Raw genomic sequence first — 27,085 nt, forward strand, 5'->3', positions numbered from 1 at the left:
CTGACCTCTGGTGTCCCACACCTGCCCAAGTGGGAGGGCTTCTGGGCCCTGGGCACCCCCCCGCCCAGGAGGGAGATGTGAGGGCTCCAGTGCACCCTTCAGTCCCCAGCGGCTCCCACAGCAAGCAGAGCCACCCTGGCGCAGGAGTGCTGTGGGAGGGCCTCGCAGGAACAAGGGTGGCTTTGATACTAGTAAGCTGACACGTGAACAGGCGTGCACAGTCACACAGGAATGAATGAGCGTGACACACACACTTGCATCCAACATGCACAGAAGTCCAGCAATGCAGGTAAAGGGGGCATTCTTTATACTTGTTTTACTGGAAAATACATAAAGAGATGCTTCATAAACATTACAGCAAAAGATCATAAAAGTATCACACAGAAAATGTCAGAAGAAAATGAGAGGAAACTTGGGAAGACTAAAGAAAATGTATCAAGGAACAGGAGCTAGAGTTTGTCCACCCCTGCTGACCAGCCTATGTGGGCACTGCTTGGCATCGCCCAAATTACCACATCTGGTCATTTATGTCATGGAGCTGTTCATGCATGAATGTGGCTCAAGTACTTTTGAAAGAGCAAAGGAAGGACCCTTGGTTTAGTAACTTTGGGTACATCTTTTTGGCTCTTTGAACAAACTGTAAGGATCCAAGATAAACCATTTGTTTCCAACTATGAATGACATCTAATTAGCATGGAGAATGCTTAGGTTAGTAGACTAGATGGCTCATTACAGGGCTGAATTCTAATGCCCATCAGGACAGTCACATGTTTCTTTAGAAATTCCACATCAAAGTCAAAGCATTAGTCTGCAAGATCTGGTTACAGGAGTCACCCAGGTTAATGTGCTTCCAAAGAACAGCCCCTGACCTTAACTTGCCCCTGTCTTGGCTGCTGCAGGGGATTGGACCTTAGCTGTGCTGGCCTTCTCATCTGGCACCTGAGACAGGTAACAGGAGAAGAAACACACAGGAGGATCAAGACTCCAACACATCGTCCCTGCTGCGTGGGGGGCCCATGCGCTTTCTGAAACTGTGGGGAAGGACGGACTCGGCTGCTCAATCCCAGAGCATCTGGACCTTAGCCGCCCTCCTAACGACCGGGTAGTTCCCTAACTTAGAATTCACACGGATAACACCATTAGAAATTCAGTAAGGCAAAGGACTCTGCTTTAGATGTCTGAACTGTGGAAACCTGCTTCTCCATGACATCCACAGAGGACTGGCACCGGGGGTGCTGCTCTGTCCAAGTGGATTAAGTGGGGAAAGGGAGGGAGATGTCTCAGAAGTCTGAGCTTCTGAAGGGAGTTAAACAAACTGTCGTGTCTTGAGAATTTAGGTCATTAGAACCAATTCTCAAATACTTATTTCTAAAAAAAAGTGTTCCATCCCTACAGTGGGCTGCTAATGCCTCCTCCACCCGCCCCCCCCCACACCCCCCCCCAAGGGCCAGTTAACCAGCCCCATATGCAAATAAAGGAATAACCAGAGGGAAATGGCCATTGAATTCTCCCGCTGAGTGTACTTGCATAAGTGATGCAGACCAAAAGAACAGAAAAAATCAAAATGATCATTAATGAAATGGTCAGGCCAGGTGTGCCACTGGTCCCTCAGTGGTGGCTGAGGGTGAACTGTCGAAGACGCAGCCTTGCCCACAGAACTTCAGAGGTTAATTTGATATGGTGCCCTTCAACCACAGTAAAGAAACCTCTCTATTTTTCTAAACAGTTCTGCAATAATTATACTCGTCCTTCAGTATCACTGAACAATCTACTATGCAAGGCTCAGGGATCCAAAATTTTAAGGAGATTAATTTGAATTTAGTCTTCCAAATAAACCGTAATTTGAGAAAATTCATCAAAGTGCAGAGAAATGCCAAAAAGCATAAAAAGAAAGGAATGAGTCTGAATAAGTGAAATTAATAACAAAGAAATAATCAACCATTAGCAGGTTCTCTGGAACAAAATTGGGCACCAGCACTAAATGGTGTTGCTCCATCCAAATTGATTAAGGGTGGAAAGGAGGAAATTTTTATCTGAGCCACTCATAAAGTCAGTTAAACTGCCAGTTTTTTTGAGATCTTACGTCATTAGAGCCAATTCTGAGGGAAGTCAAGGAAAGAATACTGAAAGAGGGCCAAGAAAGATTCCTGAGAAAGGAATCAAAGAGCAACACACTAAACCCAAGGGACAGCACAGACTTCCCATACGAATTCACACAGGTGTGTTACCTTGCTGGACTCTTCCAACTGTGTGCCTCGCTTCCAGGCCTCAGAGAAGGCGGAGCTCACGATGCTCTGGGAGCGGGCGTGGCCTGCCGGCTGCGTGTCAGACACACCACTATCAGACTGATTCGAGTGGTTCGACTGAGACTCTGTTTAAAATAGATTTTCAAAAACAGGATTAAATAAGTCAGTCTTCTGACGGTGTGAGTATGTACGTTTAGATAGATATCTTTTACAACAAAACCAGATGCTATGTAGAAACAGCAAAAAGTTAATTTTACTCATTTTTATCTTAAGGCTAAAAGGACACCTCAATTCTTTTTAAACAGTTCACCATGACAGACTGATAATTAGAATAAAAGGTTCATACTGGTATCCTGACAACCTATCTTGCAAGAAATCAGTTCCTAGCAAATACGAGAATGAATGAACCATCAACAAATGAGTGAATTTTTTTTCAACCTTGTTTTCATTACATTGAGAACCCATCTTCTTATATACCCCTGGCTCCAGGCCATCCCAGGTAGCTCTTACTTATGAATTCAGGTCTATACATGATGATTACTTCCTTTTCCCCAGCAATAAACAGTATGCAGAATTTGACTCTCACGTGAGAATTGTTTTTCCTAGGGATTCAGGTATTGGCTCTGCAAGGCAGCAGCCCCACTGTAGCCTGGCCCCCTCGCAAGGCACGGAAGCATCTTCAAGGGAGCTGGGAATGGCTGAGGATATAGTGCATCTTTGACTGACATCCAGGGTGAAGGAACTGGGAAGATTATTTCACTAGACTCCAAGTCTGATGAGAGAACCATGTGCAAGCACCTACCTCAATCTGGTGGCATCTGGTGGAGATGCAAATATTAAAGCCAGTCGCATCCAATCACTCTGGGATTACTAGACTGCAATATTTAGCAAGTCCAGCCAAGTTAGCCAGAGCAGTGCAGAGATAATAGCCATAAACTATTATGGATAATAGGTGGATAAAGATAAGACAATATCCTCAGGGCAAAATATTAGCAACATAGGATAAAACCTAGCCTGTTTTCTTCTTTTTTGATCATCCAGTAGCTGAATGCTTCATCCCTATTTAATTACTATCTAGGACAATAGCTTATAAGATAGGAGGCTGGAACACACAAATCCTTGAATTCTCTTCAGCATGAATGAATATGACTAATGTCTGCCTAATACTTTACACACTGTATACAGACAGATGATGCTGGAGTAGGAAAAGGCATTGTACCACATCATAAAATAATTCGTGGGAGCACTTGAATTGTTAAGTGCTATACACATTTTAAAAAATATCATGCGTCTTTTTTCTCAATCTTTCCCTTAATTTCTTTTTCTAAAATCCTACTTGCAACATGGTTACCTTGCCTTTCCTAATCTATTGTCTCAAAAGTTTCTTCCCATTTTAATAAATGTTTTATTTTAGAATAGTTTAAAATTCACAGAAAAGTTGCAAAGTTAGCACAGAGTTCCTGCACACCGAGCACCCAGTTGACCTCATTATTAGCATGTTACATTGTTACATTTGGTACATTTGTCACAACTAAGGAACTGACATCGATACGGTATTATTAACTATACTCCAAACTTTGTTTGGATTTCACTAGTTTTCCATAACATCCATTTTCTGATCCAGGATCCCACAGCACAGCTGGTTTTCATGTCTCCTGTGACAGTTTCTCAGACTTCCTTGTTTTTGATTTGTCTGATATTTTTCTCCTGGTTAGACTGAGGTTATGGGATTTGGGGAGGAAGATCAAGAGAGGGAAAATGCCAGTCTCATCACATTGTATCAAGGGTACACGCTATCAGTGTAACTTATTACGATGATCCTGACCTTGACCACTCGGCTGAGGTCTTATCTGTCAGGGGTCTCACTGTCAAGGTCCCCGTCCCCCGACCCCCTTGACCTTGCTGTTTGGAAGCCAGCCACTCTGCAGAGCTTACACTAAAGCGAGAGTTAAGCTCCACCTCCTGAGGGCAGGGTGTCTGCACAGATCACTGAGAAATCTTCTGTATGCAAAACTTGTCTCTTCCTCCCCATTTATTTATTCAATAATTTATTTTTATCAGTATGGACTGATGGCTATGTATTTTATAATTTGGGTTATAATCTTATATTATTTTGTTGCTCAAACTGTTCCAGCTTTGGTCACTGGAAACTCTCAGCTTGGCTGCTGTGTCCCTTTTCCATACTCTCATCCTTGTGTTTTTTGGAGCATTTCCTTCATTTCTGGCATTACAAGATACTCCAAGCTGATCTTCCAGATTCTCTGCCACAGCCATAGACTCAGCCATTTCCCCAAGAACCCTGGTTCCTTTTTTTTTTTTTCCGGAAAATGGTGTTAGAAACCAAGATGCAGGCACTCAGTCTTACTGCTCCTGGGGTCACTGCTCCTAGCCCCTCTCAGTGCACAGAACTAGGAAATATATGTATGTATGCTAACCCATGAAACACATTCTAAATTTGTTTTTCTTACTTATTTAGGGATGAAATCACATCATACAGCTTTTTAATCAAATACTTCTTAAAGCAATTATTCCTTTCATAACATACGATGTCAGAACAAAGAAAAAATTCTCCTTTTAGATGATGTAGATATCATATATGGAACATTTTGAAGGGAAAGAAGCATTTATCTTAAAATGTGATCACAGCATACTTGTTAGGATATGGAATCTGAAAATAAGCACCTTTTGAGTATGACTGATTTCCTACGAAAAGTTTAGAAAGTTTGATGACACAAACAGCTTCCTTAACTGATATTGAACTAATTCTAGTTATTTCCACTCTACTGAAATGTCAGGAAACATGTGGGGAAGGTGGGCAGTTTCATCATGGATTCTGAGTACAGAGAAACTTAAGCAACTTTCTATCCCCAATTATGCATCAACAGTTGCTTTTCAGTAGTATGAGTGAGTTTTAAATAAACTTTATAAATATATAATGAAACTCTTGGCTTTACAACTCTATAAAATGGTTTTCTATTTCAAATACATTTGTGAACTAGCCCATGATATTATCCCCTCTAACAACAACAATAAAAGCACATCTACCTATTGATTATAATTTAGAAATTAGGTATGGCTCTGGTTTTTAAAAATCATGCTGAGATAACCAGGTCTACTATCAGTTTCTCTCTCGAAAGCCATTCATGTGGGTAGTAAATAGTGCTTGGGCATTTCAAACTACCTGGGATGCTGGAGGAACTGGATCCTGATTTGATGCTGGAGCTGGATAAGGAAGTCCAATCATAAGCTGACTCTGTCCTCTTCACGGCATCCTGATAGTTCATGTAGAGCTGCTTCCCGTACTAAACAGAAGGCAGGAGAGGATGACATCTGAACTTTACTGGGTGTAACAGAGAGAGATGGGGGAGGAACAGGGGACACGGCTCTGTATACTGATTCATAATTTGTATTAAAATTCATACCTATAATACTTCAAAATTTCTTTTAACACGAGTTAAGTTATAATCTGCTCATATTTTTCCTCATTTTTAGAAAGGCAGCAAGAAGTTAACACTTGATTCTAATTATGTTCATTATCAATATAACGATTTTTTTTCAGTTACTCCTAAAGCAACTTTGATTTTATGGCTCTAATAAATTTTATTTTCCATTACTTAATAGGCATAAATATTCCTTCAAGCATTATATATAATCATCTTTAAGATGTCCTTAAAACAATTTTTTTAAGACTTTTTTTTAGAGCAGTTTTAGGTTCACAGCAAAACTGAGAGGAAGGTACAGAGATTTCTCCTATACTCCCAGCCCCTAAACATGCACAGCCTCCCCATTATCAACATCCTCCACTAAAGTGGTACATGTGTTACAATCGATGAGCCTACACTGACACATCATCATCACTCAAAGTCCACAGTCACCTTAGGTTCACTCTTGCTGCACATTCTATGGGTTGGGACAAATGTATAATGACATATATCCACCACTGTAGCAGCATGCAGACTATGAATGTTTTCACTGCCTTACAAATCCTCTGTGCTCCACCTATTCATCCCTTCCCTCATCCCAAGGCAACTGTAATTTTTTAAAAATTACTTTTGTTTAGGCTTAACTCTCCTATATAAGAATCATATAATGAGTTCTCCAAAGCCAAAATAAATCACTCTGATGCTATACAAGCTTTACCAGTGGTATTATTCCTTGGATATGAACTGTTAAAAGTTTATCCCCTTTACCAAGGAAAAAAGACATTTAAAAGATGAAACTTAGACCTGAGAAAACTAGACATTGGCAAATCATTAATATGAAACAATCAGAATAACTGTCACGACAATCAAAGCCATATCATAAACACGTCATTATCCCATCATCAAACCAAAAGAAAACCCACCTTTGCAATGCGGATGCCATTGACCCACTGGTGCAGGGTCCTCACATCATCACAACAAAGGTATTTGATGTACTGAGACTTCTTCTGGATCTGTGGGTGCTGCAACATTAAAGCAAAATCCAACTAAGTCCTCTGGAGAACTAAGAGAAATAGACAACTCTATGAAAGCTTCAACATATCCTGAGGAGTTACAGGCCATCAGAGTAATGACCAAATAATTTAAACCTCTTACATGGCCGTAAGCCCAAATAAAATGACCCATAAGTATTTTTACAAAATAAACTAAACAGAAATTTGTGTTAAATTTTAGGTCAAGATGTCCAAGTTAAAAAAAATCCTTCACATCATGGGAAATTCCCAAATACATCTTCTACATTTCCAAGAAACAAAAGTCCATCAAGGTTAAGCAAAGTCAGCAAAATTCTTTATCTATAAGACTATGAAAAGGGCAGAGAATGTCTGATTTTACTTCAGATCCACTGAAATCACGGGTTCAGAGGACTCCAAATGCCCGTCTCTGGTCAAGCTCCCAGTGCTTCTCTAGGTGAACAGTGGTGGGGTGGACGAAGTAGGCCCAGCACCTGGGACACGTGGGGCGCCCACACTGCGTAGTGGGGCTCCCTGCTGTGGGTGGAGACCACCCTGCAGGCCCCTCCACCACAGGAGGTGCCCTCCAGGGAAAGAGCAGCTTTTCAACCGCATCCTCAAACTGAGTTTTTACAAACCAGTTTACTCTTCAGTTGAGGCTTGGATGGGAGGTGACTGACTTGACATTGGCTCAAAATGCAAGTGCTAGAACAGACTTAAGGTATTTTAATTCCACTGGGCCACAACCAGTAGGTCCCTGGGAAGAAAAACTCGAAATCACACTTGGTTCTGGACTTAATGATTGTTAATTACTACTTCTCTTTTCAGTTATTCTGAAAAATAAACAAATAACAATATTTTACTTGGAGAAATATTTAAGTTTATGTTCAATGATAAGAAAGAGGCTTTGAAAATTCTCTAACCACATTGGTTTGTTGTGGAAACCCATGAGATCAATTAAATAAGAAATCTGAATAAGTCCTCCATGCAGCAGAAATAGACAGCCACCAGTGCAAGTTATGCCTCTGCATTGTTAAAGGCTCTGGGCTACAGTGAGAGAAATGCAAATCCATTTATTCTATTCTATTCTATTCTCTGCTTACAAAGCTCCTATGATAAAGCATTTAATACCAATCCCAATTTAATTATTGAAGGTGATAGTCAAAGTTTTAAACATTAAACCCTCAAGAATAAGAGGTTAGCAAAACAATACCTAAGAGTTTTTTCTCCTGACAAGACAGGCTCCACAACCTTCTCGTGGAATACGTTCCCTTGTCCTTATTAAGTCACGTTATAATAAACCACCACTGCAATCTTGAAAGAACAAAGGAGGACAGGTGGAGGATGTATTTTTCTATAAAAGGAAGAATTCTATCTCATTCATTCACTTAACAAATATTTATTGAGCAAGAACTGTTTGCCAGATGCTTCCAGTAGGTGCTGGGATACAATGTGAGCAAGAGGCCACAGTTCATGCAGAAGACAAAATGGGCTGACTGAACAGCTTTCTCAGTGTTGCCAGCTCGGGCTTGAAGAGCTGTTCTCCATCTCCTGCTTCACTGAGGCCCTGCCTACAGAGCAGGTTCAGACTCCTGGACAAGGGGTGACAGGCTGGCACTCAGCCATCATCACCATGCCCTCCCTCTGTGGGGATTTATAAACCATTCTTGACTGACTCCTTCCATTTCCCCAGAGCAGAGCTACCACACCTGGGTATTCCACCGCAGCAGTGGTCCTGCCTGACAGTGAGTGTGTGTTCTATTCATTCTCCACACAAAGGAAGTGTTTTTATCAACACAACGTCAGAGAAAACCAAAAGGAAACAATCCTCTGTCCTTTTCTCCTCATCTCTCTGAGCTTGGAACCCAAATAATACCCTGAAGAGTACTACGATACAATCAGTTGAGTATCTGCAGATTACTTGCTAGTTTAAAATTCATTTTAGGACCTCAAAAATTCCTTTGCCCCCTCCCACTTAAGACATTACTTCTGTAGCCTTCACGATGGTCATCCAGGCAACGACACCTCAGGAGGCTGCCTGTTCCCATAATAGTTATTTATTAAAGGTAGCACTTACTGCGCACTTGTTATGTACCGGGCATTATGCTCAATATTTCAGGGATATTAGCTCATTCCACACTCACGAAAACCCTACAAGTTCCATAGTATCATCTCCACCATCCGAGAAGAACTGGAGGCACAGGGGGTGAAGACAGCACTCAAGGCTGCTCGCCAGTCAGGGAAGAACTGGGATCTGAAGCCAGGGGCTCTCATCCCAGGGCCAGGCTCTTAACTACTCTGTCACACTGCTGCCTTGTTCCAAATTTGCTGCCTCTATCCTCTTTCCCCCCAGTGTTATTCCACCACTTTTAAAGTCCCACAAGAGCTGAGCGCAAGTGTAGAGGAGACAGCTGTTGCCAAAAACCAGAAGCTCAACATTTAGATTCTTAAAGACTCCAGAGAACACATATTGAACAAATGAACAGCTATTAAGAAAGAAAGGTCATCATTTCACTTTTAAAATGCTGTTGATGTGGAAGGTTTGCATTCTCTGATAAAAGGGGAAAGAGCTGAGAATTAGATAAAAACATCTAAGAATAAGAAACTCTAGATTACTCTTGTGCGATCAGATGATTTTTCTGTTTATGCCAAAAATTGGATCGAGACAGGTATTTCTAAAACTCTGTAACTACAAGTGATGCTCTAACATCCCAGTCCAAGTGCCAAAGGGAAATCACTGAATGTAAACTACCCATTTATTACTTTAGAGACAAATATGGGCTTAAAATTAATCCTCCCAACTGACATGTAAGATGGTAAAAAATAATACTATATAACACCCCTATCACTTCCTCATTATCATACAGGACACTTCTCTATTAATAGCAGTTTTTGACAAGTTCATGTAAATATTCCACCCCTAAACCCTAACCACTTTTTCCTTCTTACCTAACAAACTGAAATAAATTACATCGCCTCACTTCTTTAGGAATGAAAATTTAGATCTGGGTAAGCTGAGCTCTCTTCCAACAATTATTGTGGTATATATTTTTTAAAAACACAGGTTTCCTTTAAGAAACTTAATTATACATGCATACGTGTGTCCCAATAAGCGTGTACCTCTTTCAGATAATATATCAACAAATGCCCTATTTATTCCTATACTGTCAAATTTCATGAATAAGCTCTTCCCATCATTATTTTTATTATTACCTTTTAAAAAAACTAACTACTAAATGATGTGTTTTTATTACTTCCTACAAGTGTGTATCTATTTCCTGTATCCTGCATTTCACTGTAAGGACTCAGACTCAGTCATTACAGCCTGAAGATAACAAAAGGGATCAGACCCTATAAATGTTTACATTTGCATTTGTGTAGATCCTGTGTGGCAGTATTTTTTGGTTTCACTTGTTTGTCAGAACACATATACTCAAAAATAAAGATACTTAAATAGGCAAAATCTAGTACGACTTTACAAGAAAAAAGATATGTCTTAAATACTAATAGTTGAGTGGTCTTGGGCAAACTGATCTCTCTAAACCTCGGTTTCCATATCTGGAAAACATGGACCTAAAACAGACTGTGAGATTGATGGGTACAGAACTCCCAGTGCAGCACCTGCCACCCTTAGTTCTTTAATCAATGGTGACTGTTATTTTTACTGTTATTTGCACCTAGTGGTATGGTGGGGATTTTTAAAATTTCAATATATTGAATATTTCAGGATATAAATAGATCAGCAATATAAACATATGAATTTAGCTTAACCTATTAAACTAAAAACAAAGTACACAAATCATTCTTATAAAACAAACAAAAAACCCCTTAGAACAAAAAAAATTTTTTTTTTCGAGGAAGATTAGCCCTGAGCTAACATCTACTGTCAATCCTCCTCTTTTTGCTGAGGAAGACTGGCCCTTAGCTAAGATCTGTGCCCATCTTCTTCTACTTTATATGTGGGACGCCTAACACAGCATGGCTTGCCAAGCGGTGTCATGTCCGCACCCGGGATCCGAACCAGCGAACCCCAGGCCACCGAAGCGTAACATGGGCACTTAACCGCTGCACTACTGGGCCGGCCTGAGAACAAAAATATTCTTAATCTAGGAATTCTGTGAGTTGCAAAAGGGATTAAAATAACTGTCAGTGATCATAATTAATTTTAGCTGTAACAGGCATGCTTGGATGCCTTCCCCACAGCTAGAGCCTCCTTCTCCCCTCTTTTATGACAGAACCCCACTTTTGTTTGGAAGGCCACTCCTCAGCTCAGAGTGTGAATTCTGGCTAGTCGAAGCCCCAAACCATGGCTTTGTTCTTTGCCGTGACTGGGTTAAGAGCCGGCATGTACTGCGGCCAGTGACCCTCAGGGGAGGGCTGTGGGTAGCTCCTGAGAAATATTCCCTTCCTCTTAAAAAAGACAAACGAAGGGAGAAATAGTCTGTCTTCTGCTAGATTCTGCTGGGTGTCCATGTGATCCTAGAGCTGCAGTGGCCATCTGTGACTGTGAGGTGAGCCGGCCTGAACATTCTCTGAGCTGATATGCAGCAGATGGAAGAGAGAAAGAGGGAAAGAATTTGGGTTCTCACCAACAACCTTGTGGCATTGAAATAACTAACTCTTATTGTCTTCACGTTATGAAACCCCCAAATAACTTTCATTTATATGAGTTATGTCTATTGATATTTACCTTATAAGAAATGAAAACTAAGGAAAAACTTCCACTACTCAAGAGAGCAAAGATATCATCACATGTCATGTAACCTCTTAGGAAACTCCATTATACATTGGTGAGAAAATGAGAGTGTAAAAGGCAAATAACATCTTAGCATTATTAGAAGAGTACTTCTGACATCACAGACCCCTTGACAAGGTCTCAGGGACTCACAGGGAACCTTGGACCTCATTTTGAAAACTGCTGGATTAAGCTACTTTGTATCAACTTTTAAAAAAATTATTTGCTGCTGTAACCTAAATGATACAGAGGTATTCTTCAAGAAAGGGTTATTTAATAAAGGGTTACCATTACAATACACCTAATTTTATCAAAGCAATCAAAACTCTTCCCCAAAACGCTAAACCACCACCACCCCCCAACCCAACTGACACTTCTCAGAGAAAAGCAAAATTAAATGATGATTATTAAGACCTAAGTAGTTACGAAGGGGTTACTAAGAAGGAGCCAATGAAAAAAACTTAATCATCCATAATTATCCTGAATTTTTTAATGCTGTCTTGATAAAGTGTGTCTTGATAAAGACAACATTAAAAAATTCAGGGTAATTATGGATGATTACTAAAAATTCACTAAAAAATATCAGTTCTCAAAAGTACAGACATAATCAGTGTGAAAAGCTCAAAAGTTTGGATAAAGGAGGAAAAAACTCACTAAAAATAGCTCAGACAGGTCATAATACACAAGTGGGCTATCAGGGCTACAGTTTGGGGGCAAAAGAGAGACAAAAATTATTTCTGGACCAGATGAGAGCCAGTCCACTTTGAACTTGGGCACAGTGCCCTCTGATGGTTCTGCTGAGTAAGTATAGAAACACACAGAATACCTATGTCTCATTTTTGGCTCTGAACTAAATTTTCCTAAAATAAGCCTGCTATTAAATGAAAGTCTCAAATTTATAATCTAATCTATTTTATATACTATGACACAAAGCTTACAATCCAGTATCTGTATCTTAGTAGCATCAATCTAATGAAAGCCACTGAGCTAAGGTCAGTTGTGGTAGAACACAAGCTTCTTTTCCTCACCATTCTCAGTATTCCTTTAAAAGCCCACAGAAAAGAGCAAAAATCATATACTCGATGGAGAGCGAGACTATTCTAAAATGTCCAATAACCCGCTCTATGCCTAACATCAATTAACATTCCTAAGAAAGAGAAAAGTTTACCTTCAGCACTAGGCAATAGTCTGTAGGAGCTTTGTACTTGTTCCGATAGTCTTGTCCATAGTAAACATTGACATGGTCCAGCTGGAGAAAGCACACCAGATCCCGAGACACCTAAGAGAAAAGCACCCAAAAGGCTCAATTAACAGTCGGGCACAAACAAGCAAATATCATCCCTGGTAACAGTTTCTAGATGAGAATCAAAACTTTACCAAGTAGAAATTACTGCTATTTTGTAGAAGACAAGACAGAGACATTCTCTACAAATGTTTCTTCTTTAATTCATGATGCAACAAAAAAGGCAGTCCATTTCACTTACTGTCTTGCCTTTCACAATGAATAGTGACTTGATGGAGAGGGTGGCATTTTAAAGGGACTTTAAATATAGTATAGTATATTAAAGAAAACATAGTATAAGAGAGCTCTCTGGAAGGAACCAGAAAGTGTCCGAGTTCAGGGCCTGCAATGCATACCTCAAGTACAGTGATTCTCAGGTCAGGGCTTCCTCACCAGTTAAACAGGGGCAACAATCCATACCTCTCAGGATGGTGGTAAAGACAGGATGAGATGATACTGTAAAGAGCTTACAACAGTGCTGGCCCCAGTAAGCAGAGAAGTGACAGCTACCAAGGGGCTCTCAGCAGAAACACAGTATTCAACAAGGCTGAAACACCTACAAGCCCAGAAACCTATTCTCCCCAAACAACAAGAAGTCAAAACTGCTCTGGCAGAAGTTCCAAACATATTAAGTAAAAGTATGATTTCAAATTTAGCAAGAGAATCAAGATGGCCCCCCAATGACGAGAGAGCGGACATTTTCAGGTTTCCTCTTCATTATAATGGATCAATAAACAGAGCAATATTCTGCGTGTCCCACCCACGCTGAAACCTGGATTGACCCTGTCAGCACACTCACAACGAACTGAAATCAATAAGCACAACGAGGAAGCCCAGACACCAGCAGGAGGGACACACCTTTGCTTTCCCTTTTGGGACATAGTAGATCCCAGACGCTCGCAGGAGAAAATAGCGCTTCTTCCAGGACTTCTTGCCATCATCCTTCAACCACAGGACGCCTTCGATTTCTGGTACAGTTACAGAACTTCCACAGAAACATTCCTAAAGTAAGAAGATGATTTGGAAAGACATACAGTTCTTGGATTCTCAGAACAAAGTTGTGTTTACCCCTGTGAAATGCATGACGCTGTAATTAAGCCCAAATGGCTCTGTATTAAAACCATGCTGCTAATTTCACCACAATTAGAACTTTCTATTCTAAACATAATATGGATTTATTTCAGAACTACTCTGGCAATCCCTACGAATTTTTGCCTAACACTGTTTTGAAGAAACTAAGGTGAAATGTCAGCTGAGTTGCATATGACGGTACCTAAATGCACTTGTAAACAGCACAGTCATACTAAGTTTAGTAAAAGTCTCAAAGCTAACATAAGCAGTAGACTTGATTTTTCTCCAAATTAACACCACATTTAGATTAGCTGTCAAGCTGAACAGAAATATACTGTAAAAGAAAGCAACATGCTAAGTGAATGATTAAACTTTCACAATTTAAAAACTATCAATTTATATGATTCTAAAAGAAAGAGGACATCTACTTTTTAAATATTTAATACTAGGCTAAAAAAATGTAAGCAAATTCAAAATTTTGAATTCTAGTCTATACTTAGGTAAAATTTAATTTAAAAAATCAATCACGCATTTGGAAAAAGAAAAATAGAAATCCTCACTAAACATTACCATAGGACATTTTGAGCCTAAATTAATTTCTCTCTCCCCAAAGTACAGATAAATTAGGACTCATAAAGAGGATTTTTCTTAATTGTAGCTAGTATCACTTATGAAAAATTGAATGCTGATCTTCATTTTCATGAACACGTTGAAACACTATATAAATCTATATAAGTCTCTGCCATGAACATATTGAAACACTATATAAATCTCTTAGTATATATATCTGAATATATATGAACTTACTCAGTATACACTCCTATAGCATTAGCCCTTGGGATAATCTTGGAGTAGGTTTCAATGAACCTGATTTACTTTGAAAATCACAGGAATAAGAAATTGTAGTGTTGGAGTTTCAAATAAAATAAGCATGAAAATTACTTATATTTGAAATACAGATTTTAGAAAAACAACATTCAATTTGAGTATTGAATGTCAATACTCAACTCTTACTTAGCAAATAAGAGTTTATTTAGGTTTTCAAACATACTAACTTCTTTGATCTTAGTTTTCTAAAATCAGCAAAAGCCAAAAAGCCAAAAATTCAATCACGTTTGAATCGTTTTATTACTCTTCAAAATAAGAAGGCGTACATATTTTTTAAAAATAGTCATTATGACTTTTAAATTATTTGAATTATTTAAGACTAAGGCTTGAAATATTTGGTAAACAGCTAACTATACTCAAATTTCTCTCGGAGCAAGCAGATAAAACAGCAGTCCCATCCTTCATTGAGCAGCCTTTTCTCCCACTAGTCAGCCCCTAAAAGCTCGTGACTCCACTAGTGTATTGGTTGGCAAAATAGTAGTTTTTAAAAGGTTCTTCAGTGGCCTAATGTTCACACAGCTGAACTCTCGTCAGGTTATGGAAGAATATAGGCTTCTCTATTTACAACTGGTATTATAAATATACAGCATTAACATATTTGACTTAATATTTAATATTATAATGTGCAGCAAAAAAGGGGGAGGAGGGAGTGAAGAGTCATACCTCCAAAAGCACTTCTTTGTTTCTATCTGCCATCTCAGCTGTTTCCTTTTTCCCGAGAAGATAATTCTGGAAAAATGAATGAAAGTTGAAGGATAGATTCACTCTATAATTCCCTTGGCACAAGTACATAAACAATTTCTTCTAGAGGCACAGCAACTCTGTGTCAATTTCTGCCTGTGTAGAGAGAGAGGAGCCCTCCTTTGAAAAGCAATCTGTGCATGGGCATCTCACTAAGAAGCCTAACACCGGCCACCTCCCTCACTCATCCGTTAACCTTGAATTATTCCAAAAACTGCCCTCCTCCAAATCCTGAGGTGGCAGCACATACAACAGCTGGCAAGCAGGTTGTGGTATACCTAATGGAAGCTACACTTACAGGACTTGAAAGGTTTACAAATTATTAACGATGAGTAAGGCAAATTTCCTTAAAATATGCTAAGCTTACCTGATCCAGATGCAGAAAATTCTGTCTACATTCTGGCTTTTAAAGAAGAAATCCAAAATTCTCTGAGACTATAATGATTTCATTTGCTTGATTCAACTAAAATCTTATTTCTAATTATTAGCCTTATGAAAAATTTTTCCACAATCACCCATTAAAAGATCTGTTGGTAAGTGCATTCTTCACTAAAAATATCCAGTAAAGATGTGTTATGATTAAGCTGTCTGAAGGATAACTATTCAACAACTTTAATACTGCTACTGTTTTTTCTCATTACTACTTTTTATAGTGGGGTTGATTCCTCTCACCTACTAATTTTTATAAAATATTTGGGTATTAGGAAGTATCAACTGAAACATTATTTTGGAATAAGCAAAGATGCCAAATAAATCAAGTAACATATATTAGAATGTGAAACCATTTATAATCAAGGTTACTGAGATTTTTTCAAAAAATAATTTAACAAAGAAATAAAAATAAGGGTTAACTGGATGAATGGCTGAAGTAGAGAAACTTAAATATGTAAGTACTTTTCCCATGGATGAGAAACTCACCAAATAAATAGCTAGGTTCAACAGAGCTCTGGATCACAGGGAGCAGAACCCTGGTGACTCCCTGGAGTCACTTCTGCTTCCCCAAGGGCTCACCCCAGCTGGCTCTGTGGGAATGGTGACCTCTTGGAGGCCTGACACCTTGGTCCCAGCAGACTTTCTACCTCAGCAGTAGTGAATGTTCCCATGGGGTTTTGCAGTCACAATGCTCCAACCAGGTGGTTGCCAGTTTTTTAACTCTATTCACTTAGCAGTATTAGAATAATGTTAAGATGAACATTTAAAAATCCTGACCTCTATAAGTTATTCAGTCTCACCTGTGGGTTTTTGAAAAGTGCATATTTTTCTATACGCTCCATAAATATAAGCTTGTTTTGGCTATCTCTCGTCCAATTAAGAAGATTTTCAACCAAGTTTTCATGGTCTTCAAAAATTCTCTCTGTCTCAAAATAAAATATCAACATCTCATCAGTATACATCAGAACTACATCCAAGACACGAAACCTTGTCAAGTAATTCACAGCAGAACCATAGAATCTTAACCAACAGTGCAGTCCTTGACCCTTAGAGACTATCTGGTCTTCCCTCGATTTTCAAACAAGGAAACATGCCCTAGTGGTGTTAAGTGACTTCAGCAAGGTCACACAGCTGCTGCACGGAAGAACTAGGACTACAATGTAGATCTTCTGATTTATAGGTCTTCTTCAGCCTTCACCCTTTTCCCATCCCACCCTTAAAAAACCCAACATGTTAGTTGCATTTCATAAATTCTGATATTAAAGTATTTCCAGTAGTATTCAACTCTTGTAATTTTTAAAATTTCCAAGATGATTTCTTCTTTGATTCATGAGTTTTGTCTAATTATAAACATAGATATATTTTCTAATTTCCAAATTAGGAATCAAAGAACATATCCTATATACTGAACATATGTTCAAAGAACATAGTCTAGATAACGATTTTTTGAAATTTCATAAGAGTTGCTTATAGCCTCATAATTGAATCACTTTTTGGAAATATTCATTTCTGCCTGAAAAGAATGTATATTTTCCCATTATTAGTGTTCTAAATACATCTATTAGATCAAACAAATTATTTTTCAAATCTCCTGTATCCTTTTTGTCTGCTTGATTATATTGATCACTGAGAAGGTTCTTAGGTGAAAAGGTTCTACTCTGAAGGTTGACTTGTGAATTTCTCCTGGTAGTTCTGTCAACTTTTCTTTATACATTTTAATGCTATTATTAAATAAAATTTAGAATGATTGTATCTTCCTGGTGAAGATGTTGGTTCTCTTTATCTCTAGTAATGCATTCTGCTTAAAATCTATTTTGTCTGGTACTAACAAAGTTATCTTTCTTTTGATTAGTGTCTCTTTACATTCCTTTACTTTCAGCCTCTCTGTGTCTTTAGGTAATGGGTCTTTTGTTATTAGCAAATGGCTGAATTTTGTTTATTCATCCTTTCTAACAGTCTTTGCTGTCTACGTGAATAATTTACATTTATCATAACGTACTTCCACCATCTTGTTTTGGGTTCTTAGTCCCTTCTTTTCTTTTATTCATTCAACAAGTACTGAATGACCACATATTATCTTTGAAGCACTCTGCCATGTATGATTAAATAATAGTTACTTAACACACTACAGTGAGTTATATAAAAGGTCATGGAGAAATAGTACACATATGGGTCTTTAACCAATGGCCATGGAAATATTCCAAAAACTCACATCCAAACATCTTCTGTGTATTATGATGCTACATCTATGAACTCAAACCTTCCTAATTCTCTAAGAATAGTTATAAATGAGTATTGTAAGAAAACATTTTTATACATGTTAGTAAACTTCTAATAACTTATGGTTTACTTTCGGGGGTTGTATATGTGTGTTCTAAGAGAAAGGGGTTAGTAAACCTTTATTTCTCTGGAAACTGCTATGAAATACTTTAAGATATAATAGGTAGCAAGAGTAATGCAAATACATTTTTTAAATAAAACTGCAAGTTAAAATTGATTACTAACTCCATAAAGCCTAATAAAATAATTATTGCAAGGTTTCCGTAATCACCTAATATTACAAAAAGAAAACATTTTAAAGGAGTCAATAGGAGTCGGCCCTGTGGCTGAGTGGTTAAGTTTGTGGGCTCCGCTTCAGCGGCCCAGGGTTTTGCGGGTTCAGATCCTAGGCATGGACATGGCACCTCTCATCAGGCCATGTTGAGGCGGCATCCCACATGCCACAACTAGAAGGACCCACAACTAAAAGTATACAACTATCTTCTGGGGGGGATTTGGGGAGAAAAAGAAAAAAAAAAAAAAAAAGACTGGCAAGTTGTTAGCTCAGGTGCTAATCTTTAAAAAAAAAAAAAAAGGAGTCAATAATGGTACAAAGAATGAGGAATTTTTAAAATTAGAAAATAGCATACCAAACCACGAATCACAAAAGAAGACTTAGCACATCTAGTTAAAAACAAGAAAGATGTGCTTTCTGTTTCCCCTGAAATCAAACACTGGTGTAAAGACTTCAGTACAAGTGTGAATAAATATAAGAGTCTTTAGTAAATGTCTTGATCTATGTAGTTCTTATTTGAAGGCAAAACGTATTTTGTCACTTAAAAAAAAATACAACTTTGTTCTAGCCATAAGAAAATCTGAAGTGAACTGGAAATGATCTTGTATTCAAAGAAATCTCAAAATAATTGAAAAAAAATAAAGTAAAAAAGCCAAGGTTATATTATAGGAAAAAAACATATAAAGAAGTCTCAAGGTGCTTTTATCAACATGAAAACTGTTGGAATTATATAGAAATTAAAACATAATTAAAGCAAGGATATTACTAACCCATTTGTAACTCAGAGATGGTTTCCACCAGCGACCAGTCTGAACTATACCCGCAGTGGGATTTGTCCATCAGGTTATCCAGGACTTGTCTCACTGTCTGCCTCTCATCCACCATCATTGTCTTAGAACTATCGTCAGACATGTGGACTCTAATCACCAGCTGTGACAGGGAGAAAGGCAATTAAATACAAATCAAAAAACAGGCATTCTAGAAATTTCTTCCAATATCGAGTAATGTTCTGAGTAATGTCCTTAGTTAAATATTAATTAAAACACAAATAATGGCTTTATTATGCAAGAAAGATATTCTAAAATTAGGTATCAAATAACGTACCCCCAAAAATTTAAAGCATTTTAAAATTAGAATAAGAGGTAAGATTATAATAAGAAGACTATTTTGTTTTGCTCTTTTAGGAGAATTTTAAACCAGAAAGTTATTTCTTTTATAATGCATTTTACCTACAAAAAATACATGCAAAAAATATATTAAGAAGAAATACTCCTCTACCTCTCCATGTATCTTAGAGGTATGTTATACAAACAAGGCCACTTTTCATAAATCCGTAAAACTGATAAAAATCCCAAACCAGGAAAAAGCCCAAATATCACCTTTTTCACTTGCGCCTCTTTAATCTTCTCTAGGGCAACTCTGATCTTCTCAGCTTTCAATTTTGCAGCCTGTTCTTCCTGTGAACACAAAGCACTTCAGATAAACCAATGCTAAAATAATGAGAATTTTTTAGAAGTCTTTTTATCCTTAAGGATGTTGCTAGGATTGAATTTTAGTAAGAATATAACTTCACCCGCTTACATAGACCACATTTTAAAAATAACCCTGTTCATAAAGCAAGAGCATTTTTAAGATGCAGACTTGAAGATCTCTTATAATAAGACTAGGTTCCATATTCTAGACAAAAAGAAATCTGTGCTACAGGAAATTAAGGAGCGTGATCCGTCAATCTGAAGCAGCTGAATTTCAGCTTCTGGGGTTGGAGATACATGAATGTCTAATGGGCTGTCTGTGGGCCTGCCAGTTTGTCACACACTCACAATCCCTCGACTCTGAATTTATACCCCCTCCAAAGTATGGGCAATTTTTTGCATCCTAACGTTTTGTTCTGTTACACTGAAAATGTATCATCCATTATAGAAATAGCAAAAAACAGTATCAGTTTATTTCTTTGCAACCATATAAAAATCCTTAATAAAAACGGTAGGTATGTTCTCATTAGTGTACCAACACAAAAAGAGGAGGCTGCATTATATTCTAGGTTTTACTCTACTTTGGAAAATCACACAATTTAATCAATATCTCATGTCAGTAAACTCAAATTTGTTTCTATTAATTCATTGATAAAATTTTTTAAATGCCAAAATTTCCAAATATTTAATTTCTAGTAACTTCTACTTTAGAAAATTTTGATTATAAGTAGCAGTAAAATTATCAAGAACTAAAAGATACTTAAACTATTTATCTATTTTTTCCTAAAATAACATACAGTACTCTAATACAGGTACTTACTTGTACTTTCCAGCAATAGGCCATGGTACACTGTAGCATTACTCTCCAGTTGAAAAAACTCATGTATGTAAACCTTTGCTTATAAAGGATTACTTTCTAATTCTAAGCTTTTGATTACTCTAGAAAATATCTCAGGAAAATATAAAATGCCATCTTATATATTCCTTTATTTAAGACTTAAAAAAAACAAAGCAAAAGAAAAACCCAATTATATCAGCCAAACTTTAAATTTGCTCTGGATTGTGATTAAATAAGCCATGTGTTTGCTATTTTTCATTAAAAAGCTAAAGCTTCCAGAGCAAAAAGCAAAAACAAAACTCAATTCATTTAATAGATTTATTCCTTGTTCTCCTAAATTCTGTTGGCTTTCTTATTTCTGAACTGCTTCTCTTTCCATTTCATACTCTAGGCTGTCTCCCCTCATTTCAAGCTTAGTATTTACTACTCTGTGGAACAGAGAAGAAAACAAGTAGGAAGACAGTGGGCTTGTTTGCCAGAAATCTGATCCTAGTCAATGAAGGGAGCCAGTGAATTAACATAATAACCAAGGTCTGGAAATACTATCTGTAAACCCAATTAGAGAACAAAGAACTTTATTTTAACAATGGAGAGGGGTAAGATAAGACTTGATTCTTAGACTATCATAGATATATTCCTTTGATTAAAAGACTAAATCATCCCATCTCCCCTTTATGCAAATAAAGAAGAGAATTATAAAATATGTTGACTGTATATTTTAACATAAGATAAAACTTTTTTCTTTTTAAACCAGGCTATAAAATGAGAAAACTACTGTCATTAAAATTTTCAGTTTCTAGAATTCTGTATCTTAGAGAAACAAAAGCATTATTAGTCAAAATACCAATTATATGTGATTCTGATGAGTAGAGTACTACTCTATAAAGCAATTTTAAATGTACCAGCATTTTCCCGTGGTTTTTATGAAATCAGTTATTTGGCAGTTTTTTTGGAAGAGAAAGAGGAAAGCAGAGGTTTCATGAGTGTTTTCTCAATGGAATAACAACTTTATGTTCCTCATGGCTTATTTGCCACATCCTTATGGTATGAATGGCTGTTATGGAGAAGAAAATTTTGCCAAGGTATATTTTAACAATTCACTTCATGTTCCTGAAAAGCAAATTTAAATCTCAAAGTCTGATGAAAAAAACCTGCTACATAGAACTAATGCTTTGTGTATTTGAAATATAAACATGAACTTCTAAAAGACCAAATTCTTTAATGATATTATAACTAATCTGCAGAAGTAAAAACAAACAAAAGTTTAGAATATGTTCTCAAAGCCAAAAAGCATTTTTAAGCAAAAGAGAATATTCATGAGAATGAGAAGATAAGCCATAGACTAGGAAAAAATATTTGCAAAATATTTATCAGAAATATCTGATAAAGGACCACTATCCAAACTATACAAAAAACTCTTTTTTTCTTTTGAGGAAGATTAGCCCTGAGCTAACTGCTGCCAATCCTCCTCTTTTTGCTGAGGAAGGTTGGCCCTGAGCTAACATCCGTGCCCATCCTCCTCTACTTTATATGTGGGATGCCTACCACAGCATGGCTTGCCACACAGTGCCATGTCTGCACCTGGGATCCAAATCAGCCAACCCCAGGCTGGTGAAGTGGAACATGTGCACTTAACCACTGCGCCACCGGGCTAGCCCCTACAGAACTCTTAAAACAACAAGAAAATGAACAATCTAATTAGAAAATGGGCAAAAGACCTGAACAGACAACTCACCAAAGAAGATATACTGATGGCAAACAACCCTATAAAAAGATGCTTAATAGCATATGTCATTAGGGAATTGCAAATTAAAACAACAATGAGATACCACTCACACCTATTAGAATGGCCAAAATCTAAAACACTGAAACACCAAATGCTCATAAAGTTCTGGAGTAACAAAAACTCTTATTCATTGCTGATGGGAATGCAAAATGATACAGCAACTTTGGAAGACAGTTTGGTGGTTTCTTATAAAACTAAACATGCTCTTACAATACACTCCAGCAATCACGCTCCTTAACATCTACACAAATGAGTGGAAAACTTATCTCCACCAAAAGAACCTGCACATAGACATATACAGCAACTACTTATAATTGCCAAAACTTGGAAGCAACCAAGATAGCCTTCAGCAGGTGAACAGATAAACTGTACTACATCCAGACAACGGAATATTATTCACTGCTAAAAAGAAATGAGCTATCAAGCCGTGAAAAGTCATGGAGGAAACTTAAAAGCATATTGCTAAGTGAAAGAAGCCAATCTGAAAAGGCTACATACTGTATGAGTCTAACTACATGACATTCTGAAAAAGGCAAAACTATGGAGGCAGTAAAGAGATTAGTGGTTGCCAGGGCTTGGGAAGAAGGAGGGATGAATAGGTGGAGCACACAGGATTTTTGGGAGAGCGAAACTATTCTATATGATACTATCAGCGCAGATATACGTCATCATCCATTTGTCCAAACTCACAGAATATACAACACCAAGAGTGAACCCTAATGTAAACTCTGGACTCTGAGCGATAATGATGTGTCAGTGTAGGTTTATCAGTTGTAAGAAATGTCCCACACTGGTGGGGGATGTTGATAATGCAGAGGCTATGCATGGGATGTATGGGAAATCTCTGTACCTTCCTCTCAATTTTACTGTGAACCTAAAACTGCTCTAAAAAATAAAGCTTATTCAAAAAAAGAATATAAGAAATTAAATATTATATTTTGATACTGGTTATAAATATGAAAACAGTATTTTCATACTCCCATTTTAGCATAATATTATTTGCCAAATACAACAGAATACAACCAGTGCTATCTTTTGAAGCACTGACATAAAAAGTGATTCAATTATAACATTAGACTCCCAATTCAGTTTCTGTTCCACATGCTAACTGGAAAAAAGCTGACACAGTAGAAGAAAGGATTAAAGAAACAAAGAGAGAAGTGCAACAAATTAACATACATTAAACCAATTAGATTTCTTAGCCATCAATAAGAAACCATTTTTATGTACAGCTAGCTATGGCTATTTCAACATCCAAATTCAGCTATTCTTCCATTTGCTGAAAATACTACACTTTAATAATAACTACATACATTTTTCTGTGTTAAAATTGTGTCAAATTCAAATTTAAGAGCTATGTGCTTAATTTCAACCTAGGCAAATCTTCATTTATTCTTTAGTTTATTAACAAGGATAATCCTTGCTAGAAGCTTTTTGAAGAAACTATTGATCAAGATACCTCTAACTTTTTTTAGAGGCTGAATATCATCACTGGAGTAAAACTGGAGATAAAAATAGTTATATAAAACTGCAAGACTCATAGTAGTTTATGTTTCCTGTGGATAATAAGCTCTTCCTTAGAAAGTTTAATTTTTATCTACTACATTTAAGCTATCATCATATCTTTTAACCATAACAACCTAGGAAAGGAAGAAATTGTTTCAAGCTCACAGAGCATTGTGCAAAACAGGAAAGATCAATAAATCTTTGTTGATGTGTTTAGATTAGATACTTAGAAGACATCTAATAGTTTATTTATAAAGGCAATGCAAATCTATGTTCAATGTCTGCAGCCCAAGTTTAATACAAAGAACAAAGCTTTATTCATCTCTTGTTCCCTTCTTGTGGTTAAAGCTGACAAACTCAGGTCTTCAGTCTTCTGCCCCTTAACTTCTGACTATCACTGTTTGTCCCACAACCATCCTAAACATAAGTAAAAGATACCTCACACATATAACAACTTAACTTTCTCTTCTACCCCTTCTCTTAAAACAGCAAGAGACAACCCATTTTCTACCTGAAAAAATCCTGTGTAGCTATCAATAACAATCAAATGCCAAGCCTCCTCAAATTTACATAAAGGACAAAAACTCTGTGAAGATCTTATGATTAAATGAAAGCCAACGCTGTGGTTACAAAGTGTTGGAGTATTCTCTTCACTGTAAAAATTAGCACACTTACAGAAAGAGTTACAGTTGCTAAGAGAAGGCTAGTGAATTCCTTCAACTAAGAAATTATTAAAGCTTTGTGGGTTCAGAACAAATCCAACTGAAATTAAGGGGCTAAAGAGCAGTTAGCAGTTTCTTTGGGATCTAGTTTACTTCACAGTTTACAACGATAAAAAAGTTATGTAAATTAAAATGATTCAAAGAAAACTTGGAGTGATAAGTTTAATGCCCATGAAATGCTCTATTCTATAAAACTGCTGAGAGCCAAAATAATAATAGTAACAATTAGTTTACTTCCCCTGAAGAAATCCTAAAACTGACGGACTCACTGAGAAGAGAAATAACGTTAACTGAGCACCTAAAACTTGCCACATACTCGGAGGCGTGTTACACCCAGTCTCTCACTTAATTCTCAGTAACGCAAGGCCAATACCATTATTACATCCACTGTACTGATTAACTAAGGCCCAGAAAGATAAATCTTTCTAAGAGCAGACAGGCAGTTACCAAGTGACTAACTACTTGCTCTTTCCACTATAACTGCACAGTCTTTTTTGTCCTTAAGAGTAATAGTACAAACTTTTGGGATTGCAGTAGATAAAAACTGCCTGTCAAAAATAAGACATTCAGGGGCCAGCCCGGTGGCGTAGTGGTTAAGCTTGCATGCTCCACTTTGGCGGCCCAGGGTTTGCAGGTTTGGATCTGAGGCATGGACCTACAAACCGCTTATCAAGCCATGCTGTGGCAGCATCCTATATACAAAATAGAGGAAGACTGGCACAGATGTTACCTCATGGCCAATCTTCAAGCAAAAAGAGGAAGATTGGCAACAGATGTGAGCTCAGGGCCAATCTTCCTCACAAACAAATACATAAATAAATAAACTAAAGGACTTCCAGTAACATAAGAGCTTTTTCATAAGTTCTCTGAGGCAAAGAAAATGGTGGTTAGCATTACAGCAGACCTTGAAACCTCGACAGTCACTAAAGGACCGTCCCTTTATGTGACGTTTGCTGAGACTATGCAGGCTGAGGTTTGCATGCAGTGGGTACAGAGTCCCTGCTCTCAGCGAGCTTACATTTAAAGAGACAAGACAGTAAAGGAGGAGATGTGTGCTAAGTTGTCAGTGATAAGTCCTATGGGAAACAAATAAAGCAGGGTAAGGGAGAAAATGGTGACAAAAATGCATTATTAGATCAGGAGGTCAGAGGAGACCTTGGAAACGGCACCCAGAGATTTACAGGTATCAGATCAGCGACGTCTTTGCCCACTGCTCCCACTTACGGCAAAGTAGTCCTGTGCTGGCACTAATGCTGCTCCTAGAAGAAACTGGTTGGCACTGTTTTTGCAGAAACTCCCAGCTCAGAACTATATGTGGGATAGTTATTTCATGAACAGTGGTGTAGTGACAACTGGATTGGTGATGAAAAACCAAACGTTCCCTTTGCTGCCCTGGCCTAAGCACAGTGCTCCTGTCTTCATTCTACTGTGTACTAACTTCCACGTGTCACAATGTCCTAGTTTGCAAAGTGCAGACAGGAGGTGGGTTAGTGACTGGGGCACCATGTTCTCTGGGTAAGAGGAACCACTCTGCTGCACAGGTAGTGTGCAACAGGTATAAACCCATTTTAGCTTCAAAACAGCCAGCACTGACATCGAATGGCCCATGGCTCGGGTCACCCAGGAATTTCTGCCACTTCATCCTTGACTCCATCCCCCACTCCACCTGAGCGTTTAGATTCCATGCTACTGAATCACATTCCTGCTCAAACTTCTTGTTGTACATAAATAGGACGGTATATAGGAGGCAGCTAGAGCCAGATGTTGGCTACATACACCAGGATTGCCATAACTTTTGGATAACAGGAGAAGATATGATCTGAGCAATGATGCTCTGGCACTGCAGTTGGTATCAGTCGCTTGGGCAGAGGGAGATGAGAAGTTACTGCTGCACTTATCCAACACTTGCAGAACAACTCTCCCCATGGCAGGAACTTTGTTTTATTCACCGCCATATCCCCAGGGTTGTAACGTTGTCTGGTACAGAGTAGGTATGCAGTAAATATTTGTTGAATGGATGAAGTTATTCTCTTCAATACTTTCCCAGTGCATTTAGAAAAAACACAAACCCCTTAGCATGCCTTGCATGATCTCATTTCTGCCTATCTCAAAATTCAAATCAAGACACTACATCTTCATTCAACTACCGTGGCTCCAGAAACAGTCTTTTGTTAGCTTTTCAAACACGCCAAGCTCTTTTGTCCGCGGCGCCTATCTACATAGAACACTTCCCTTCACCCTCAAGCTGGCTTCTTTTCATCCTTCAAGCTTTAGATTCAATGTCACCCCCTTAGAAAGGCCTTCTCTGATCTTACCATCCAAAGGGAATCAGGCCCAGTCCTCTCTCTGGTATTCTCTATTGCTTTACCTTGTTTCCTTT

General features: G+C 37.9%; 2 protein-coding genes across 14 annotated transcripts in view; one reads left to right on the top strand and one right to left on the bottom strand.

Annotated features, from left to right (window-relative positions):
- ABI2 (abl interactor 2) overlaps nt 1–1,500 on the top strand; it is a 128,054-nt gene extending 126,554 nt beyond the window's left edge. Inside the window, exon 11 of one of the 2 annotated variants that reach the window (XM_070580826.1) lies at nt 900–1,500. In XM_070580826.1, the coding sequence (XP_070436927.1) occupies nt 900–943 (44 nt within the window). In that variant the 3' untranslated portion in view covers nt 944–1,500. The remainder of the gene's footprint in view (nt 1–899) is intronic. The other variant, XM_070580815.1, reaches the window with a different exon arrangement.
- Nucleotides 1–27,085, bottom strand: part of RAPH1 (Ras association (RalGDS/AF-6) and pleckstrin homology domains 1) — a 116,121-nt gene that overhangs the window by 35,061 nt on the left and 53,975 nt on the right. For 10 of the 12 annotated variants that reach the window (XM_070580801.1, XM_070580803.1, XM_070580795.1 and 7 more), the window contains 9 exons: nt 19,761–19,838; nt 19,152–19,311; nt 16,628–16,749; nt 15,318–15,383; nt 13,554–13,697; nt 12,582–12,692; nt 6,592–6,690; nt 5,428–5,548; nt 2,229–2,371 (listed from right to left, as the gene is read on the bottom strand). In XM_070580801.1, coding sequence (XP_070436902.1) covers nt 2,229–2,371; nt 5,428–5,548; nt 6,592–6,690; nt 12,582–12,692; nt 13,554–13,697; nt 15,318–15,383; nt 16,628–16,749; nt 19,152–19,311; nt 19,761–19,838 — 1,044 coding nt within the window. Of the gene's footprint in view, nt 1–284; nt 940–2,228; nt 2,372–5,427; nt 5,549–6,591; nt 6,691–12,581; nt 12,693–13,553; nt 13,698–15,317; nt 15,384–16,627; nt 16,750–19,151; nt 19,312–19,760; nt 19,839–27,085 lie in introns of those variants that run through there. The other 2 variants (XM_070580802.1, XM_070580804.1) reach the window with 2 other exon arrangements.

The sequence above is a fragment of the Equus przewalskii genome, chromosome 17, assembly GCF_037783145.1.
Source record: "Equus przewalskii isolate Varuska chromosome 17, EquPr2, whole genome shotgun sequence".
NCBI classification, from domain to species: domain Eukaryota; kingdom Metazoa; phylum Chordata; class Mammalia; order Perissodactyla; family Equidae; genus Equus; species Equus przewalskii.